The 22,704-nt window shown below is 38.6% G+C and overlaps 1 protein-coding gene across 7 annotated transcripts in view; it reads right to left on the bottom strand.

Annotated features, from left to right (window-relative positions):
- The window catches only part of APP (amyloid beta precursor protein), a 260,328-nt gene that overhangs the window by 67,943 nt on the left and 169,681 nt on the right, over nt 1-22,704 (bottom strand). For all 7 annotated transcript variants that reach the window (XM_036875238.2, XM_036875241.2, XM_036875242.2 and 4 more), the window contains 3 exons: nt 20,665-20,798; nt 7,957-8,031; nt 7,093-7,251 (listed from right to left, as the gene is read on the bottom strand). In XM_036875238.2, the coding sequence (XP_036731133.1) occupies nt 7,093-7,251; nt 7,957-8,031; nt 20,665-20,798 (368 nt within the window). The remainder of the gene's footprint in view (nt 1-7,092; nt 7,252-7,956; nt 8,032-20,664; nt 20,799-22,704) is intronic.

Raw genomic sequence — 22,704 nt, 5'->3', positions numbered from 1 at the left:
CCATCCCTCTAAGAGATGCATTCCCGATTTTCATGGAACATACTGATTTTACAACCCCACTTGATCTATCATGCAGTGCGCTGGAGTCCTTTAGAAGTTGTTTTAACATGGGACACTTCCCAGAAGAAACTTGATGGACTCTAAAGCATGTTCAAACTAATAATAAAAGATTCATTTCATTGATTTCGAATGATGTCATAGCTTATTTTCTTATGGAGGGAATTTTGATGTCAGATCGATGTAGGTAATTTTGAAGGAAATTTCCCAGCCTTTCTCTTGAAAAGACAGTATTTAAAAAAATTAATTCCCTCTGTTCTCAGATAACATTGCCAATTCACTTGGTTCTTTTATGCAGTTTCACAAATTTGGTACCCCTGGACTTGTGCTCAATTACACACATTCAACTGATTCAATGCCTATCACATATGAATATGTAGCTTTTTATTCTACAGTTTATGTGGGAAGTATACTAAATTGTGATTACTTGGCCCTCTTGTCCCACTCCATAGCTTTATGCTTGATCTAGAAGCCTGGCAACTTGTCATAATAGACACTTGCATCTTAAACTATTTCCTGATGAGATGGAATGATTTGTTGAGAGCCCTTTAAAGGCCTGGGGTGTAATCCTGCCAAGATAAAGAAAGTAAATGAGTCACCATAAGGGGAGCACCCTCACCTTCCCAGGTCACAAGGGACTTAAAAAGCCCTTTCCTGGAACATTAAATTGCACCCTAGTGGCTTCCAACAGTGAGTGGGAAAGTTAATCACCCACCAAGAAAAGCAATTCTCTCCTGTTCTCAAAGGTTCAGGGACATTATTTTTACAGTTTAACACTTTGGATTTTAAGAAATCTCAAGCATATAAATGTAAAATGTGTAAAATCTCGGTGGGCAGGTTTAAAAAACACACTTGATAGTTAAATCTCTTCCTGCTTTTGATGGGCCTGGGTTGAGTTTATTTTGCCAGGTTGGCCTTTAGCATTTTACATGCCTCCTCGCTGCTGCAAGCAAAATCTGAAAACAAACAAAACAAAAACATTTGGGAAACTTCTGTGGGAACCTTCAAATCACAGCGGTGTTTATCATTAAAGTTAGGAGTTGAGCTACATTTTTAAAGTCTACTGCGAGATCTATCCACGTTCCTTTCTTTTCAAGAGCCCAGAAGCGACTTTTTTTTGTAGCTTAAAATGAGTATAAGGCGGCAAACAATTCTATGCCAAGTAGAAAACTTGTTTTCATTTTTAAGGATGAAATGAGAGTAGGTATCAAAATATAAATATGTACACTCAACCTTTGCTGGAATGAAATATTACATCCTGGCTCTCCATGTTTTGACAGCATCCAGTGAAGAGCTATTCTGACTTTGAAGGCAGTGACTAAGTAAGGTTCTGCTGTTGAGGGAATCTGGGTGGTGAAAATGGTCTCTGAGGCACAGGACAGCTTTCAAGTTAATGCCTTTTCTACATTCTTCTTAATTTTCTATTTAAGTTAATTCAATTAAAAACAGAAAGCTAGGGCCTCTGGTTACATACTTCCCGCTGGTCTTCAGCAAGATCCATCTATTGAGCTTGGTGATTCAACGTAAGGTAGAGAGGTTACACTGAGTGTGACTGGAATAGCATGCAAACCAGTTATCAAAGTTTACATGATTTTGTTCAATAAATGCTAATTCTCCCATTTTTCTTTTCACTCACTGTTACTGGGCCTGTCCTTAAAAGCTCTCAGGTTAGTGGGTCCCCCTGCACCCACAAATTTTTACAGATATCAATTAAAAATAAATGAATGTTGAATGCATGACTAGAGTATAGGAAAATTATTTACATTCCACAAAGATGATTTTCAACCTAGCAGGCGTTTAACTGTTAAGTACCTTCTGATCAGCTTTGGAAAATTTTGATTATATTCAAAACTCAAGGGAGAATGCTTAAAACATCTTATTACTCATACTCAGCAAGTCATTTTTAATTTATTTACTACCCATTATATTGAGTTATAGATGTATCATATTTATCTTGGAGATATATGCTATCTATAAATGGAGATACAACATTCTATAAATGCTTCATATTTCTTTTGTGATCAAAAGTGAGTGGCTGAAAATGAAGGCTTGTAAGAAGGGAAGTTAGCAGAACCACAGAAAAACTAAAACAGCTAAGTTTAGCACTTCAATTTCTTTTTGCTTCATAAAATGTATAGTTACACCAACATTCATGCTGCCTAGAGACTGACTTAGTTGGAACCTCCTCATGCCATCATGAGTCTGCCTGCTACAACACATGCATGGATTGCCATTAGAATTCACCAAATAGCTTTGAGCAGCACCTCAGCTTATGGACAAGGGACACTCTTTCATGATAAGTCTCACAAATTATTATATTAATGTTCTACCAAAAAATTTGATGAAGAGGTTTTCAGGAATCTCAGGAGAACTTTAACATTTGGCTGAACTAATCTTAAATAAGAAAGGAAAGGGTGTGGGTACTGAAAATATTGCCAATGTTTTTTTTTCTCAAATGTTGAGAGTCTGAGTGTGAAGCATCAGACACAAGCATGAAATTAACTTTAGTAAGGATAAGGTGGCTGCAGTCATGAGCTGCTGCAAAGAACAGAACACCACAAACTGGCACACAGAGAGACAAATACACATGGAAATATTTCTTACTTCTCACACTTACAAAATGCTTCAAAGTTGTTGACATAAGGATAATAATTAGGATGTTGTCTAATGGAAGATTTAGACTAAGTATCTGTGAAGACATCCAAAATCTCAGAGTTAACAAAGAAAGGTTTGGCTATTCATCTCTAATCTTTCAAACATTTCAATGCTTACTAATTAGAAGCTCCTAATTGTTTCTGGACATAATCCTAAAATGGAAAGTTTCTTTTAAATTGCTATCCAGCCTGTAGTTTAACCGGAAGGGACCCTACTTCAGCCCAGTTTATTTTGCTATTACAGAGAATGCTAAGCTTCAGGCAATATCATCACCTCTTTGTCTACGAAGTAGAACCCTGAGAGCTACAACAGGGAAGGCTCTGGCGGTATTTAGCTCTTATTTCGTCGGGCCACGGGTTGCTTGAATATGAGCTCTGATAACATAAGAAGCCAGAAACCCAGGGGGAAAGCTGGTCATTAAAAGATGACAACTGCGTTCTGACTACTCATTCAGTTTGGTAGCTTGGAGGCCTCCAAGGGTGATGGAAGCCATGTCTGACGCCACCTTGGAGGGGAATTTAACATTTCTTGGAAAAAAAGAAGGATAATTCCTTGATTTTCCAAGGACACTTTCAGAACAGTAAAAAAATTGAAGGAGCTGGTCCTCAGAAGAACCACCAGCCCTTTACATACTGAGCTTTTCCTAGATGCAAAGACACAACTGTATTCTCTTTTAATTCCTTGGGAAAATAAAACTGTTTTAACTATATTGAATATTTGAAGTGTGTGTGTGTCTATATATAAAATTCTAAATATGATTCAAACAATGCCCTTTTAGATTGGTTTTTCAGTGTATCAGCCCAGGAGGCAGGTAATTAATTGAAAAAAAGTAGTTTGGAACATAAAGTGCATACACAGAGAGACTTATAAATATCATTCTAGCTTCAGAAAAACAAAGATCATATAATACTACCAAGCTTGGGTTTAAAAATATAGAAATAAGTATGGATTAAAACGGAGCTTCAAACAGACTGCGTGAAAACAATCCATGGTTTCAGATTCACGTATTTTTGAAGTCTGGGACTATATGGTAGGATGTGGTCAGGGTTAAGGGGTAGTTATTTTGCAGAGTGGTATCAGCTATAGAATCTACAGAAAAAACATGCTGAGTAACTCATTTCCTTACATTCGACTAATATTTACTGAATATTTCATATTTTCCAAGTACTGTGTTAGGTATGCGAGAGATCTCAGAAATATTTATGGTTCCAATATAAGACGTGATTCTCCTTAGGCAGCAATAGGCAAGATCTTCTATTTATGACTTTCAATAACAGTTTATCAAAGCCTTCAAGAGAAGATTTAGAATTTTCTTGCATTTTTCAAAGTTCAAAGCTAAGTGCCATGTCAAAGGTATGTGTTAAAATTTAAACAAAACCCTCAAAGACAGTAACTTAACAAAAATGGCAGGTAAGGCCAAGACAGTAGACCTGTGAGGAGTCAGCCACAGTTTTTATCACATGGGAGAGTTCTACACATTTCTGGGTAAGAATTCAAAAGAAATCCTGGGAAGAAACGATGACAATCTGATTTTGTTTTCATATACTAAACAGTTCTTCCTGTTCAGTTTCTAATTTTTATTTCAAATAAACATGCTGCCTCATTCTAGGGAGAGATCAGCAGGCGCAGAACAAGCATAGTTACAACTAACCTGAAGTTACCCCCTCTGATAGCACAGGAAGCTCTGGCCACCATTCTTCTTGCCACTATCCTTCCTGTGATGGCTGATGGGAATGAACCAGAAGATGTGAAATGTCCATTTGTTAAAAGTCACCATTCATTCCTCATCTTATTTTTAGCTCTGTCAGTGACCATTTAGCAAAAACCTTACTTCAGAGAATGAGCTTTCAGCTGGAATGCCTCAGTAAATGTCAGCTATTAAGATTCTGGTCTCAACACCCAACATCCGGCCCTGCTCTGGGACATGATCCCAATGGCCTCACCCCCATAATTGAGTCCTTTAGGAGAGTAACCAAGGAATTTTTTCTCCATACACACATAAACAGAATTTTGTTGAGGAGTGCTAGGAAAGAGATTTTTTTCTGAATAGAAAATGAAAATGCTAATGTGAATATTCTGTTCAAAGACGTTTTCTTCAGAGAGGAAGCATGGTCTGGTAGGAAGGCAGTGCAGTCGGGAGTGATTCACAGCTCCACCCCGTCCATTACTAGCAGTGCCACCCTGGACCTGCTACTCAATCTCAGTGATGTCATCAGGAGAACAGGATGCTGTCTTGTTATCTGGAGGAGCACCAAAACTCTTTTATGGTTCCTCAGAGCTTTCCGCACTGTAACTTTAGTACAGAAAGAAAAATCAAAATGACGAAGAGAATACAAGTGGGTCGCTCTGGTTTAGTGACATAATGTACACACAGACTGCCACTTCCGGCCAAGATCAAGTAACAGGAACACCCTGCTGCCTGTAACAACTAAAAAACGGACAATGTATATAGAACTATGTTCACGAAAGATGTCAGACATCACGTGAAGGGGCAGTGAACACTGAGGAATGGTAAACAAATGAGGTGAACTCTCTTAACTGTCCAAGCTTACTGCTTGGAGCTTCCAAGCTGTGGCTCCATGTGTGGGAACCCTGGCAGAGGCGTGTGGACTCCTGCAGTTGAAGATATGGAGGGAAGGTCTGGGGAGATGAAGGTGGCTAGCAGTCACAGGAGAGTACTGGAGAGGCGGGAGCTGCTTAGAGGGAGAACCTGGAGATTTGCAGATGAGGCCCCTTGCAGATGCAGCTCACTAATGATCAGTGCACACATGTGAAGGAAACCAACTGAGGCTGTGGGAAAGAACCATCCAAAAGGATTAAAGGTACCAGTTCCGATGGTCACACAGGGTCAGAACAGTACTTATTCCCACCACCTGGATGGGAAACTCAACATGCACGGTGGATTACTCACAAGGATCTTGCCTCAGTATTGGGAAATAACTGGCCATAGACTGATAACTGCTCTGATCCCACCTAATAAATCTGAAAAGCAAACCCAAAAGAATCAAACTGTGTCCAAGTTATTTAACTACATTATAGGAGAAAGTTCAAGAATATTTATAGGTATACAAAAATACCCAGCACTCAACAAAGTAAAATTCACAATGTTTGACAGCCAATAAAAAATTACTAAGAATGAAATGACACAGAAAATATCAAGCAAAATGAAGAAAAATCAATCAAAAGCAACACATAGCTGACACAGGTGTTAGAGGTAGTAACCAAGGATAGTAAAAGAGTTACTGTGATGCATTCCATAGGTTCAAGAAAGTAAGTAAAGATAATGGAAGAAAAAAAAAACCCACCTTAAACGTCTAGATATGAAAGCTACAATGTATGAGATGAAAATAGCCAGACGTGATTACTGGCAGACTGAAATACACCACAGCCTATCATAATCATAATACCCAAAACTAATGATGAAGAGAAGATCTTAAAAGTAGCCAGATTAAACAAAGATACATTATTTAGAGACATAAAGGATGTTATTGGTGTTCTTGCTGGAAACAGTGCAAGTATGACTATAATGGAACATCATCATTAAAGTGGTTGAAAAAAAGAACCTTCATCCTGGAATCCTATAGCCAGCAAAAATGTCTTTCAAAAACAAAGGTGAAATAAAGATGTTTTCAGACACACCCAAGCAAAAGGATTCTTCACCAGTTCATATGCATTAAAAGAAATTTTAAAGGAAGTCCTTTGGTTAGAAGGAAAATGATTCCAGATGGATCTACAGAAGGAAGGAAGAGCACCAGAAATGGAAACATTATAGGGAAATGTTTTTCTTATTGTTTAAAACTGTTAATTAATTGTTTAATGAAAAATAACAATAATGTAGCATGAAAAAAGCATGAAAACAAGAGCCCACTAAGATTGGGAATGGGGAAATGGAAGTCCTCTATTGTAAGGTTATTGAAATGTATGTGAAATGATGTAATATCCTCTGTACTAGCATGATTATTTGAAAAATCACTTGACCTCAGTTACATCACACACGATGAGGGAGCTGGGCTAGGTTACATGGAAAGTCCTTACAGTGTTTGTGGTTCCCTGACTTCAGCTCTACCATGAATTGTTACTACACCCAAGTATATCAACTCCAGTCAGGTTTGGTACTTTGAGTCCCCGGGAAGCTTCTCTGACTCCTCTGTGTACAGGTATGAGTGCCTACTATGCTGAGACGACCCTGCAGAGGCAGCTGCCCTGTGACCCTTGGGCCTTCAAGATAAGAATGGATTCAAGCTGAATTTGTGAATTAATGGTGCTCATGGCATTTCTCCAGATTTCTTTCTTACAGCCTTTAGTCTCTGGTGTCTGCAAGCCTACTGTGTATGCTGTGCCCTGGAGTGAGCTGGGAAGGGAGACCTTGGCGAGACTTACCCGAGGGGGCACAGCCTGCAGGGCAGTGATGTAGTTCTCCAGAGCCAGGCGGCGGCGGTCATTGAGCATGGCTTCCACTCTGGCCATGTGCGTCTCCACCAACTGCTGTCTCTCGTTGGCTGCTTCCTGCTCCAGAGATTCCACTTTCTCCTGGAAATGCTGCCATCGCAAACACATACACATCTTAATCGGGAACTGAACAAGTAGGACGGGGCAGAAAATTCAAGCCTTTTAAAAGGGATATCCCTATTTAGTTTCAAAGATTTCAGTCATTCCAACAGCATGACTAATTCAACATGTTTTATGGGTTACCTCCTTTTCCTGCACTGCATCCCCAATTCTAAGTTCTCATTGTAAATCATTATTTTATATGGTCCCTGAAGACTTATTTGACTAGCCATAATGTAGGGTAAATTTATGTATTGTTGAAACTCTAAGTTATATTGCATATTTAAAAAATTCCTTACTCAAAGCATTTTAAGAAAATGACCATGATATCCTTGCAGTTACCTTAAGGTAATTTTGAGAAGGAGTCCAGTAAAATATTCTAACTCTCACATGATTTTTGTAAAGGGAAGAAGCTGCAAATTATAGCAACCACCAAAAAGATATTATTGATAAAAAGTAGACTGCAAGTAACAGTAAGAGTTTTATGAAAATGAGTTATAACTTGAGCTAACTGGGAGCAAATATAAAGCAGGATTTAAGCGACTGAATTACTAGACAATGATTGGCAATAATCCAAATTGTCGGGAATATGAACAATCATGCATGAGGTTACAGTGGGTGCTGGAAATCTGTAGGTACTTAATAAATGGGATCTGGGCACATGCAACTTGGTGGAGAAGGGGGCTCAGGTTTTACCTGGATAACTGCTTTCTTATCAGCTTTAGGCAAGTTCTTTGCTTGACGTTCGGCTTCTTCCCATTCTCTCATGACCTACACAATGAGAAAACATTTGAATTTAAAATTATCAATTCTTTTTCCAAATATAGATTTAATTAGATTAAATATAGATTTAATGAGATTATGTTTTTCTTCTATATTTGTCATTTTAAACATTAAAATAAATTATCACATTCATTCCTATCCCAATATTTGACATCCCACTAAGATGTAAATAATCTATCATAGCAGCATATTACACATAAATGTTCACATTTACTGCAGGAATAGGGCTCTTTGAAACAAAGTTGGTCTTTTTCCTTTTCTGCGAGATGGTCGAAAGTCATTTTTTTTTTTTTAGATAATTATTTTTTATTGAAGGGTAGTTGACACACAGTATTACATTACATTAGTTTCAGGTGTACAACACAGTGATTCAACATTTATATACATGATAATTCTAAGTACCAGCTATCACCATACCAAGTTGTTACAATATTTTGACTATATTCCTTATGCTATACATTACATCCCGGTTGCTTATTTATTTTACAATTGGAAGTGTGTACTTTTTCTTGGTTGTTGTTGTTAGGGCATCTCTCATATTTATTGATCAAATGGTTGTTAACAACAATAAAATTCTGTATAGGGGAGTCAATGCTCAATGCACAATCATTAATCCACCCCAAGCCTAATTTTCGTCAGTCTCCAATCTTCTGAAGCATAACAAACAAGTTCTTACATGGAGAACAAATTCTTACATAGTGAATAAGTTACATGGTGAACAGTACAAGGGCAGTCATCACAGAAACTTTTGGTTTTCTCATGCATTATGAACTATAAACAGTCAGTTCAAATATGAATACACATTTGATTTTTATACTTGATTTATATGTGGATACCACATTTCTCTCTTTATTATTTTTAATAAGATGCTGAAGTGGTAGGTAGATACAACATAAAGGTAGAAAACATAGTTTAGTGTTGTAAGAGAGCAAATGTAGATGATCAGGTGTGTGCCTGTAGACTATGTGTTAATCCAAGCTAGACAAGGGCAATAAAACATCCACATATGCAGAAGATTTCTCTCAGAACAGGGGGGGTGAGGTTCTAAGCCTCACCTCTGTTGATCCCCAATTTCTCACCTGATGACCCCCCTGCGACTGTGCCTGTCTTAGGTTGTTCCTCCCTTGAGGAATCTTACCCGTCTCTGGCTAACCAGTCATCTTCCGGGGCCATACAGGGAAATGTTAAGTTGGTAAGTGAGAGAGAAGCCTTATTGTTTGAAATGGTTAGCTTTTTATTTCTTTGCATATTTATGCCCTGTGGCTTCTATGCCCAGCATTTGTCTTGAGGTATCTTTACCACTTGGAGGAGATATGATACTCGGTAAATTTGATATGAGGCACGAATTCTATTTAAGAATTCGTTGTAATTAGGAAGGAAGAAGAAAAGCTATAGAAGTAGCAGGCGGGAGAAAACATGGGAAGATTGATTATTTCTTTGACATATCTTCTTGTAGAGTAACTTCAGCATGTATATATTTTAAGCTACTACTTAAATTGCGCACACACATTAACATAATAGGAGTATAGTTACATAACCAAAGCATACCTGTAATTACCAGCCATCTCCAGTGAAACCAAGAAAACCAGTTAGGCACCTTAGGCATTTGTGAAAACTTATCTATGATATGGTGGATATTGTCCAACTGAACTTGAACAGTCTGAGAGAATTCAGATAAATTAAAACAACCCATTCCTGGGGACTGTTCACATCCCATATGTTCTTTTAACAGTAAATAGTCTGTAGTTGTAAGATTTTGGAGCGCTACAATTTGCACTTCTCCTAATTCTTGGTTGAGTTCCAACAGTATAGATCCAGTCAAATTTGTTGTTTTACTGTATGCACAGGCCAGCTTAGATATCTCCTTCATTCCCATGGCAAGTCCAGGAGCTGGTGGGATGAGTGCATCTACAGCTGTAGCAGTGCGTGGATCTTTGTTGGGGTTTTTTGATGATCATCTTCTGGCATGAGTCTTCCCGAGAGTGCTGACGTTGGAAGTTCTCTTTCATATCGTTTCTTAGTTCATTTTCGGGGTAGCCAAATTAGGCTTTGATCCTCTGTATAAACACAAACAGACCCTTTGCCTACACTTTTATATGTCCTTTATATCATTGTGTAGAACTCATTAGAGGTCACCACATAGGAACTGCATTTTTTTTTTTTTAATCATTAATCTACACTTACATGACGAATACTTACGAATACTTTGTTTACTAGGCTCTCCCCTATACCAGGTCCCCCCTATATACTCCTTTACAGTCACTGTCCATCAGCGTAGCAACCTGTTGTAGAATCACTACTTGTCTTCTCTGTGTTGTACAGCCCTCCCCTTTCTCCACCCCGCTATGGATGCTAATCTTAATACCCCCCTACTTCTCCCCCCCTTATCCCTCCCTACCCACCCATCCTCCCCAGTCCCTTTCCCTTTGGTACCTGTTAGTCCGTTCTTGAGTTCTGTGATTCTGCTGCTGTTTTGTTCCTTCAGTTTTTCCTTTGTTCTTATATTCCACAGATGAGTGAAATCATTTGGTATTTCTCTTTCTCTGCTTGGCTTGTTTCACTGAGCAAAATACCCTCTAGCTTCATCCATGTTGCTGCAAATGGTTGGATTTGCCCTTTTCTTATGGCTGAGTAGTATTCCATTGTGTATATGTACCACATCTTCTTTATCCATTCATCTATCGATGGACATTTAGGTTGCTTCCAATTCTTGGCTATTGTAAATAGTGCTGCGATAAACATAGGGGTGCACTGATCTTTCTCATACTTGATTGCTGCATTCTTAGGGTAAATTCCTAGGAGTGCAATTCCTGGGTCAAATGGTAAGTCTGTTTTGAGCATTTTGATGTACCTCCATACTGCTTTCCACAATGGTTGAACAAGTTTACATTCCCACCAGCAGTGTAGGAGGGTTCCCCTTTCTCCACAGCCTCGCCAACATTTGTTGTTGTTTGTCTTTTGGATGGCAGCCATCCTTACTGGTGTGAGGTGATACCTCATTGTAGTTTTAATTTGCATTTCTCTGATAATTAGCGATGTGGAGCATCTATTCATGTGTCTGTTGGCCATCTGTATTTCTTTTTTGGAGAACCGTCTGTTCAGTTCCTTTGCCCATTTTTTAATTGGGTTATTTGTTTTTTGTTTGTTGAGGCGTGTGAGCTCTTTATATATTCTGGATGTCAAGCCTTTATCGGATGTGTCATTTTCAAAGATATTCTCCCATACTGTAGGGTTTTTGTTCTATTGATGGTGTCTTTTGCTGTACAGAAGCTTTTCAGCTTAATATAGTCCCACTTGTTCATTTTTGCTGTTGTTTTCCTTGCCCGGGGAGATATGTTCAAGAAGAGGTCACTCATGTTTATGTCTAAGAGGTTTGTGCCTATGTTTTCTTCCAAGAGTTTAATGGTTTCATGACTTACATTCAGGTCTTTGATCCATTTTGAGTTTACTTTTCTATATGGGGTTAGACGATGGTCCAGTTTCATTCTCCTACATGTAGCTGTCCAGTTTTGCCAGCACCATCTGTTGAAGAGACTGTCATTTCGCCATTGTATGTCCATGGCTCCTTTATCAAATATTAATTGACCATATATGTCTGAGTTAATGTCTGGATTCTCTAGTCTGTTCCATTGGTCTGTGGCTCTGTTCTTGTGCCAGTACCAAATTGTCTTGATTACTATGGCTTTATAATAGAGCTTGAAGTTGGGGAGTGAGATCCCCCCTACTTTATTCTTCTTTCTCAGGATTGCTTTGGCTATTCGGGGTCTTTGGTGGTTCCATGTGAATTTTTGAATTATTTGATCCAGTTCATTGAAGAATGTTGCTGGTAGTTTCATAGGGATTGCATCAAATCTGTATATTGCTTTGGGCAGGATGGCCATTTTGACGATATTAATTCTTCCTAGCCATGAGCATGGGATGCGTTTCCATCTGTTAGTGTCCCCTTTAATTTCTTTTAAGAGTGACTTGTAGTTTTCAGAATATAAGTCTTTCACTTCTTTGGTTAGGTTTATTCCTAGGTATTTTATTTTTTTTGATGCAATTGTGAATGGAGTTGTTTTCCTGATTTCTCTTTCTGTTGGTTCATTGTTGGTATATAGGAAAGCCACAGATTTCTGTGTGTTGATTTTGTATCCTGCAACTTTGCTGTATTCCGATATCAGTTCTAGTAGTTCTGGGGTGGAGTCTTTAGGGTTTTTTATGTACAGTATCATGTCATCTGCAAATAGTGACAGTTTGACTTCTTCTTTGCCAATCTGGATTCCTTGTATTTTTTTGTTTTGTCTGATTGCCGTGGCTAGGACCTCTAGTACAATGTTAAATAACAGTGGGGAGAGTGGGCATCCCTGTCTAGTTCCCGATCTCAGCGGAAATGCTTTCAGCTTCTCGCTATTCAATATAATGTTGGCTGTGGGTTTTTCATAGATGGCCTTTATTATGTTGAGGTACTTGCCCTCTATTCCCATTTTGCTGAGAGTTTTTATCATGAATGGATGTTGAACTTTGTCAAATGCTTTTTCAGCATCTATGGAGATGATCATGTGGTTTTTGTCTTTCTTTTTGTTGATGTGGTGGATGATATTGATGGACTTTCCAATGTTGTGCCATCCTTGCATCCCTGGGATGAATCCCACTTGGTCATGGTGTACGATGGTTTTGATGTATTTTTGAATTCGGTTTGCTAAAATTTTGTTGAGTATTTTTGCGTCTACGTTCATCAGGGATATTGGTCTATAGTTTTCTTTTTTGGTGGTGTCTTTGCCTGGTTTTGGTATTAGGGTGATGTTAGCTTCATAGAATGAGTTTGGGAGTATCCCCTCCTCTTCTATTTCTTGGAAAACTTTAAGGAGAATGGGTATTATGTCTTCCCTGTATGTCTGATAAAATTCCGAGGTAAATCCATCTGGCCCGGGGGTTTTGTTCTTTGGTAGTTTTTTGATTACCGCTTCAATTTCGTTGCTGGTAATTGGTCTGTTTAGATTTTCTGTTTCTTTTTGGGTCAGTCTTGGAAGGTTGTATTTTTCTAGGAAGTTGTCCATTTCTCCTAGGTTTCCCAGCTTGTTAGCATATAGGTTTTCATAGTAGTCTCTAATAATTCTTTGTATTTCTGCGGGATCTGTTGTGATTTTTCCTTTCTCATTTCTGATACTGTTGATTTGTGTTGACTCTCTTTTCCTCTTAATAAGTCTGGCTAGAGGCTTATCTATTTTGTTTATTTTCTTGAAGAACCAGCTCTTGGTTTCATTGATTTTTGCTATTGTTTTATTCTTCTCAATTTTATTTATTTCTTCTCTGATCTTTATTATGTCCCTCCTTCTGCTGACCTTAGGCCTCATTTGTTCTTCTTTTTCCAATTTTGATAGTTGTGACATTAGACCGTTCATTTGGGATTGCTCTTCCTTTTTTAAATATGCTTGGAGTGCTATATACTTTCCTCTTAAGACTGATTTTGCTGCGTCCCACAGAAGTTGGGGCTTAGTGTTGTTGTTGTCATTTGTTTCCATATATTGCTGGATCTCCATTTTGATTTGGTCATTGATCCATTGATTATTTAGGAGCGTGTTGTTTAGCCTCCATGTGTTTGTGAGCCTTTTTGCTTTCTTTGAACAGTTTATTTCTAGTTTAATGCCTTTGTGGTCTGAAAAGTTGGTTGGTAGGATTTCAATCTTTTGGAATTTACTGAGGCTCTTTTTGTGTCCTAGTATGTGGTCTATTCTGGAGAATGTTCCATGTGCACTTGAGAAGAACGTGTATCCTGTTGCTTTTGGATGTAGAGTTCTATAGATGTCTATTAGGTCCATCTGTTATAGTGTGTTGTTCAGTGCCTCTGTGTCCTTACTTATTTTCTGTCTGGTGGATCTGTCCTTTGGGGTGAGTGGTGTGTTGAAGTCTCCTAGAATGAATGCATTGCATTCTATTTCCTCCTTTAGTTCTGTTAATATTTGTTTCAGGTATGTTGGTGCTCCTGTATTGGGTGCATATATATTTATAATGGTTATATCCTCTTGATGGACTGAGCCCTTTATCATTATGTAATGTCCTTCTTTGTCTTTTGTTACTTTCTTTATTTTGAAGTCTGTTTTGTCTGATACCAGAATTGCAACACCTGCTTTCTTCTCTCTGTTGTTTGCTTGAAATATCTTTTTCCATCCCTTGACTTTAAGTCTGTGCGCGTCTTTGGGTTTGAGGTGAGTCTCTTGTAAGCAGCATATGGATGGATCTTGCTTTTTTATCCATTCTATTACTCTGTGTCTTTTGATTGGTGCATTCAGTCCATTTACATTTAGGGTGATTATTGAAAGGTATGAATTTGTTGCCATTGCAGGCTTTAAGTTTGTGGTTACCAAAGGTTTAGGGTTAGCTTCTTTACTGTCTTACTGTCTAACTTAACTCGCTTGTTGAGCTATTATAAACACAATCTGATGATTCTTTATTTCTCTCCCTTCTTATTCCTCCTCCTCCCTTCTTCATATGTTGGGTGTTTTGTTGTGTGCTCTTTTTAGGAGTGCTCCCATCTAGAGCAGTCCCTGTAGGATGCCCTGTAGAGGTGGTTTGTGGGAGGCAAATTCCCTCAACTTTTGCTTGTCTGGGAATTGTTTAATCCCTCCTTCATATTTAAATGATATTCGTGCTGGATACAGTAGTCTTGGTTCGAGGCCCTTCTGTTTCATTGCATTAAGTATATCATGCCATTCTCTTCTGGCCTGTAGGGTTTCTGTTGAGAAGTCTGATGATAGCCTGATGGGTTTTCCTTTGTAGGTAACCTTTTATTTCTCTCTGGCTGCTTGTAATACTTTGTCCTTGTCTTTGATCTTTGCCATTTTAATTATTATGTGTCTTGGTGTTGCCCTCCTTGGATCCCTTGTCATGGGAGTTCTGTGTACCTCTGTGGTCTGAGAGGCCATTTATTCCCCTAGTTTGGGGAAATTTTCAGCAATTATTTCTTCAAAGACATTTTCTATCCCCTTTTCTCTCTCTACTTCTTCTGGAATGCCTATGATTCTTATATTATTCCTTTTCGATTGATCACTCAGCTCTCTTAAAATTCTTTAATTCCTGGAGATCCTTTTATCTCTCTCTGCATCAGCTTCTCTGCGTTCCTGTTCTCTGTTTTCTAGTCCATTAATGGTCTCTTGCATCTCGTCCATTCTGTTTTGAAGTCCTTCCAGAGCTTGTTTTATTTCTGAATTCTCCTTCCTTAGTTCTTGCATATTTCTCTGCAAGTCCATCAGCATGGTTATGACTTTTGTTTTGAATTCTTTTTCAGGTAGACTGGCTAAATCTATCTCCCCAGATTCCTTCTCAGGGGAAGATGTAGCAGATGCCGAAGCTGTCTGGGTTAGTCTTGTCTGGATCATATTTTTTTGCCTTTTCATGTTGACAGGTGCTATTGACTGTCAGCTGGGAGGGCCAAAATTTTCACTTACTACTGGCCTTTCTTTACTGGGGCAACTGCGACCCCTAGTGGCTTGTGTTGGGTAATTGCGTGTAGAGTGGGTCTTTGTGTCTTGCCCGGCCGGAAGGGAGAAATTTCCCTTTCTGTGGGCGGAATTTGTCTCAGGCTGCTTCTCTGCTTTCGCAGCGCCCGGTGGGGTAATGGATGGGGGGGCTGCTTGACTGTTTGCCTCCGTGAGGGGTCTCAGAGCTGTTGCCCAGGGGGTTAGTGCACCCGGTTTTCCCTGTAATTTCCAGCTGCTGTACTGTGACCTGGGTTGTTTCCGTCAAGCTGTTAAGTCCCTGTCCCTTTAAGACTTTCAAAAAGCCCCCGCTTTTCTTTGTCACAGGGGCATCAGCTTCAGCACCCGCTCTGAGGTCTTACCCCCTGTTCTCCCAGTATCCAGGGCCCCCTGGGCATATACTGTGTCTGCGCTCTGGCCCGGATGGCTGGGGCTGGGTGTTCGGCAGTCCTGGGCTCCGTCTCCCTCCCGCTCTGCCTATTGTTCTCCCGCAGGGAGCTGGGGGGAGGGGCGCTCGGGTCCCGCAGGGCCGGGGCTTGTATCTTACCCCTTTCACCAGTCGCTGGGTTCTCGCTGGTGTAGCTGCAGTCTGGCCACTGTCCTGCGTCTTCTGGTCTCTCTTTTAGGGCTAGTTGTGTTTGTTGTATTTTCAAAAGTATATATGTTTTTGGGAGGAGATTCCCACTGTCCTACTCACGCCGCCATGTTGGCTCCCTGCCGAAAGTCATTTTATTTGATGTGCACAAATTTTGATGATGGATAAAAGGCATTTATTGCTTGAACAAGGTTTCCTAACATTAAACTGAACACACTGGTTTTAGTCTTTTGTGAAAGCAAATTGTGAAATTTCAAACTATTTTTTGAACACTATGGGGGGAAAAGCATACGTAACATTTTATGTGTGTACAGATGCCATAAACACAGTGCCAAAAAGAAGTACATAATGGAAGAAGGAAAAGAAGATTTCTGCTGTCGGAGAAATCCTAAGATCTGCCCCACTGAAGAACTAATGGATCATTAGGACCTTTCGCTTGACAACTCTCATCATCAGCAAAGAATACCCTGAATCTCTCCAGAAATCCCAAGACATTACACATTATAATGTTCTGATTGTAGCAAAATGTATTCTTGGTAATAATGCTAATTAAGTAACCAGACTAATCTGTTTTGTGGGAAAATACAGCTTCTTCCTCTTATCCTTGATCACCCAAGAAGACCCCGAGAGAAGTTCACTCACTAATCTGAATGCAGAGAGCAAAGTCTGCAGTCGTGCACACCGATGAAAGGAAGCCATCTCAGATTCTTACCACCTATGGCTGCCTTTTCAAGTAGACTATTTGCTGTCAAGGGGAGGTTTTTTTTAATGTAACTCATACCTGAGCTGGTAAAATGAAGAACAAAACATTAACCAAGCAAAATAACAGTCTGTTGACAGATTGGTACTTGCATACTTTGTGCACATACAAGGTATAACAGAATCTGACTTCTATACTTGAAGAGCCTGTTATATATAGCTATTTATCCCTAAGAAGTGGATTTTTCTGACATCCTTCCTTCAAGAGGCTTGGAATGAATAGCTACTGATAGGGGACTTTTTGAGATAATACCACATCAAATCACCATGTAGGGTTTTAATGAATTATTTTATTGTCTATGAGCATTAATCTGTTGGATAAGATAGAAGACGAGCTTCCCCACATTGTTTTCATGAAATTATGGAGAAAATAGGATGGAATGGATTTTCTCTTGTCCTTGAAGATCATATAAAAAATAAAGTAAAAGGTTCACAAAAAAATTGGGACAAATGCCCCCCTGCTATGAACAGGAATAGAATACAAAAGAAAAGAACACACTGTCCCAGACGCTTCGGTGTCCTCCCAGGGTTACTGAAGGGAACCTGTGAGGAGGGGGGCTCCTGAAGACTACTTCTGCTTTATGGATGAAATAAGGCTTGCAATAAGAATATTTCAATTTCCTGCTTTTGAGAATGTGGTGGTATCTACCATAAATTCTTCAAGCAGGGATCTCAAAATTAGTTTTAGAGAGAAGCCAAATGTCTTATTGGAATGTGAAAACTGATTTCCCACATGGCCTTTACATTTTTACCATCTCATCTTGCATATTCAGAACCTGGACTGTAAGCTTTGAGCTGGGAAAATCTGTGGAATGATGAAGGAGATTTACCTAGCTAATGAACTGAAAATAAACACTACTATAGAATTCGAATCAAATTTTGATTTTCAGATTTCAATTTAACAATATCCTATACCCACTTAATATATGTTGTAGGTGAATACAACCATTCACCTCTATGATGCTCTCTAGGCCTGCCAACTGCAAGAAAAACACACCCCATAGGTTCAACATCTCTTGGAACAGTAACATCCACTGAGGTACACTGATTACAGGTAACAGGGCCATTGCTGCTGACTTGCTACATACCAGACCCTTATATTAAGGGCTTTAAATAAACAATCTATCTCATTTAACTGATTCCTTAAAACAGCCATGGTTAACCCCATTTTATGGACCAGGTTAAGTTACCTGCTCAAGGTCATGCAGGAAAAGAGAATGGAGAAGGAAGGACATAAACCAAGATCTTTGTGGCTCTGAAGGCCATGCTTTTGTCCCCTATGGCCCCATTTGCCATTGCAAAATGGCAAATCTAAAAGGTGAGCTAAGTTTATTTATATTTGGTAATAGGAAAAAGTGCTGTTTTTCTGAGATGTTGATGTTTATCCTAAAAGTAATAAATTCAGAGAAAGATTAACTTTCATTTTGAAGGACTTCATTTTAAGGATATATTAAAATTATTAAATTCTTAATATATACATACTATTTTATAATTATATAGTAATAGGCATTCATATAGATTGTTCAGTCTTATATTTTTTAAATACTATTAATAACATACGGCAACAGAAATTTACAAATTTAGAGTTATCATGAGCCCCAACGATAAAACTCCAAAATACAAAAACCCCCAAATCTTCTGTAGCTACAAGATAGCAAGTATCACAAAAATTATAGTGAATATCAATTAAAATTCTCAGGATCTGGGCTTTACAGTTGTTCTATATTTTCTTATAAAGCAATTTTTCACTGCATGCACAAAGTATCAGTATTATCAAGATTTATAGATCTTTAAAGACTTGGTTGTTTAAGTGCAGAGAGAATGACAACTAATACATAGAGATTTAAGAGGCAGGCAGGTCCAAAGTCAAACAGTCCCCAGAATCTCAGTACCACAGACTATGAAGATAAATGTTGACCTCAGGCATTTCACTTTCCTTTGACCACTGGGATCTAGAGGACAGTAAGGTATGCTCCAGTATAATATCTCTTATCTCAGACACAGAAAATAACTGGAAGATGAAGAAAATCTACAAAAACTTGTATAAACTAAAACATGGGTTAAATAGATGAGCTAAAATAAAATTAAGTTACTATTCTAGGAGAAATCCATAATATCTGAAACATATATCACTACTGAAACCGGGGAGCAAATATTCAGAGCTAAGTGAAAAGAGCAGTGAGTGCCTGTCCCATTTCGAGGACTGTGGGGTATAAAAAATGGGTGAGATCTGGCAATGTGAACAAGAGCAGGAGGGCACTTCCAGAAGGCAATGCCGGCAGCAAAGGGAAGTCCAAGATGAGCTGAGTGTGCATTGAGCAGAGAGGCTGGACCAGAGTAGCAGTTTGATGCTGCAGACAGCAGCGGAGGTGGCAGGAGTAGGAACACTGGAGTTGCCGTGCAGGGGCCATTTCTAGTTGTCTAGTGTCCAGACTTGGAGTGAGCAGGGCAGGTGGGCAGTGGGCTGGAGTATAAGACCGAGAGATAATGAAAGGAGCTTGGCTCATGGGCTTTGGAGCGGTTGGTGGGCATGCGAAAGGCACACTTGCAGGCCAACCATCTGCTGCCTCTAGGAACTGGCTACTCCTGGGGCAGGCAGTCTCCCTATAGTGCTCCTAAGGCCCCAGATACCAAAACATCAGGAGATACAGACAACAAGATGGCATGATTAATGTAGTCTACTCAAGACTTATTATGAGCTTAGAAAATACATGCCAGACGATTTCATGAATCCTATTTAATGTCTTACCATGAGACCTTTCAAATATTTGTGCTAAATATCATACATTCTAACATTCAGCATCGAATGTTAAAAGCAAAAAAAGAATGACTGGCTTTAACCTGGTAGCTTTTTTCATTCACTCATTTGTTTCCTTAAGTCTGACTTTTTCTACTGCTTCTTCATGTTCACTCTGAAGTGTATAAACTGCAAGTTGGAACAGGCAAGTAAGATCTGGATACATATTTACTGAATGACTGAATGAAGAATCTGAGACAGGGCTAACATTTTCAGTATTTTCTAACTCTAATACATCAGTTCTTAGTTTAGGCATTGCTTAAATAAATAAATTAGCTATGCTCAAGACACAAGTCATTAAAAAATTTGTTTCATAAAGAATCTGCTAAGAAAAACAAAAAAACCCCCACTAAATCACCCAAGGATTTGCAGCACAGTGTCATGAAAGGGGCACCGGACTAGGAGCAAGAAAGGTTCACGTTCCAAGGGCCAGCTCTGTATTACTTATATTGCTTTGTTCTAGAGTGGAAAACCACTCTTGAACCTCTCTGCCACATTATCTATCACTTATGGGACTAGATGAAATGATCACTATGGATAACTTTAGTTGTAAGTTCCTATGGTCCTATGAATTAGCTTTGTGAGAAATGCTAGGTTCAAAGTTATAATAATTTGGTATCTAATACAAAAATATTCATCTTCACTACACAACACTTTAAGGGATTTTAATTTACAACATCATGGTTACAGGACTCCATTTACACAGAGTAATAAAACCACAGGAATGTTGCAGACATAATTTAACTTTTGCTTATAAATTCTATTATCCTTAGTATAACTTGGTCTTTCCTAGGTGGCATGCATAAGGAGGATTCCCCAAACCCCAAACCAGTACTGTTAGAGCAAACATTTAAAATTAAGACTTTATGTTTTTACAGATTTGGATGGAATTAAAGACTCCTTCCCACTCCTAGGCATTCATCAGCCACAGGGCCCCTGGGGAGACTCACACAGGCAGAGGCAAGTCCAGATGACCCCTTTATTGCAGGGCTGATGGAGTTAGTCACATTTACCTGGGACATTCTCTCACGGTGCTTGGCCTCCAGCCTCTCTTTGGCTTTCTGGAAATGGGCATGTTCATTCTCATCTCCAGGTGTCTCAAGATACTTGTCAACGGCATCAGGGGTGCTGGCTGCTGTTGTAGGAACTATAGAGTGGAAAAGAAGGCGTTTAAGAAGAGAAGCAGAATATCCAATCATTCAAAGAAAGCCATATTTTCCATTTATCCCAGAAAAGAGAATTTAGTAAAGAAGCACATATAAAATGTTAATGCTGTTTAAGAGACCACCAGACATTGTGCAGCACAGTAAGGATGTTTTGTCCCTTTCAAGTAGAAGGTAAACGAAAATCTTTAAAACAGTCCATTTTGCAGTTATAGTATATTTTAAATTCTTTGAAAAACAAGCATGAGCAAGAGCAAAAATGGTTGGTGTTTAATACAGAAGTGTCCCAAATCCCTGTGCTTTGCTAGATTAACATTTGCATTCTTGAAAGTAAATTATGTTATCAATATTGCACCTAAAGATTCCTACAGAAACAAAGAAATCTCAAAATTAGCCTCTTGCAGAGAAACTGCACCTCAGAATAAAGGTAAAATCTACATTATATATTCCAGATATCTTGATTACAAAGCATTCTTTTGGGAGAAGTATCTGAAAAGCCAGCAAAAACCCTGTAAGCATCAATAAATGCATTTTTGAAATCACAAAAGGACCTTTCTGCCTTCACAAAATCTGGCAATAGTCACTCAATTCATTATACTAGTTACCAAAAAGAAAGTGATTTTTATTTTGAATTCAACTAATAGAAGAGTGCATTATGAAACAAAAATGTCTTAACTCCTAAGCCGAGTGAATTATAATACCTATACAAGCATTTTCCAAAAGATTAGTGTAATACTGAGTGAGAATTCAGAGCATTTGTGAGCTTATATTAAAAATAAGAAAAAAAGACTTTGATTTAAAGAAGGGAGCAGGTTCAACCAAAAAAATGAAATTAGGTGTTTTTACTATATCCTCTGGTCAAATTAATGGGTTTTATCTGAAAGATTACTCACATATCACCAATGGTCTAAATATTCTTCACTAATTTTATCTAATCTCTTGACTGTTGTATTTGAGATATAATATCCCAAACAGGGCTTAAATGAGAATTACGGTAAATAATTTTGGAACTAAGCCCTAAGATAAACTTCTTTTTATACATGTTTTAAGAAGATACCTGGAATCTTAACAACTCAAAGGCTCCAAGATTTTAACCAAAATCAGAAGGCTTTTTTTGTAATAATTAAATAATATCTTTAAAGAGAAATACTTGATCTGATTTCTTCCCTTCTATGGCATTCACTGTTTAAGAATTACTTTTAAGAAAATAAAAGCAGTTTAGGTGCCTGTACACATGCTGCTTTCAAGTGGAAGGAAGGAGATGGGGTATATTCTTGGAATTATTTCTCAAAATACTTGTGTGTCTACTCTTCCTTCCCCCCACCAGGGGATTTTGAGTCAATTGATCTGGAATTGGCACACGGTGTATGTACTGCAAAATATCTGTCCCCATCTTCTACACAGTAGATGAAGGAGAGTATTTCAGCAGGAAAAAAGTTTAAAAGAGCATGAACTTTGCCATTAGGCACAGCTTGATTTCAATCACACCTTGATTTCAGTCTTAGACTAGTCGTGACCCAGGGCAAGGAACTTAAGTGCTCTATGTCCCAGTTTCTTCATCTGTCATGCCAGTGTTCTAGGAGTGTTGGGAAAATGGACATGGGGTATTGTCACCCTGTAGACAAGGTGGCACACAGGGTACTTCATGTCAGTGCCCTTCTCACTTTTGTCTATCACATCCTAATTCTAATCCTCAAGCTTATGCAAACTGTAGGAAAACAAGCCGCTTTTACTTTACATTGTTGAAAATGAACTACACAGAGGACCTTGAGGTACCAATTACAGGAAAAAGAATATATTTTTCTAAAAGAATATCTTTGGCATGACCCACATAAAAAGCTGAAATTATTGAAAATGAGTCCTTAATTTTTAAGAGTGAAAAATAATTTT

Source organism: Manis pentadactyla, chromosome 1 (genome assembly GCF_030020395.1).
Source record: "Manis pentadactyla isolate mManPen7 chromosome 1, mManPen7.hap1, whole genome shotgun sequence".
Taxonomy (NCBI): domain Eukaryota; kingdom Metazoa; phylum Chordata; class Mammalia; order Pholidota; family Manidae; genus Manis; species Manis pentadactyla.
This window is presented reverse-complemented; position numbering and strand designations above follow the sequence as displayed.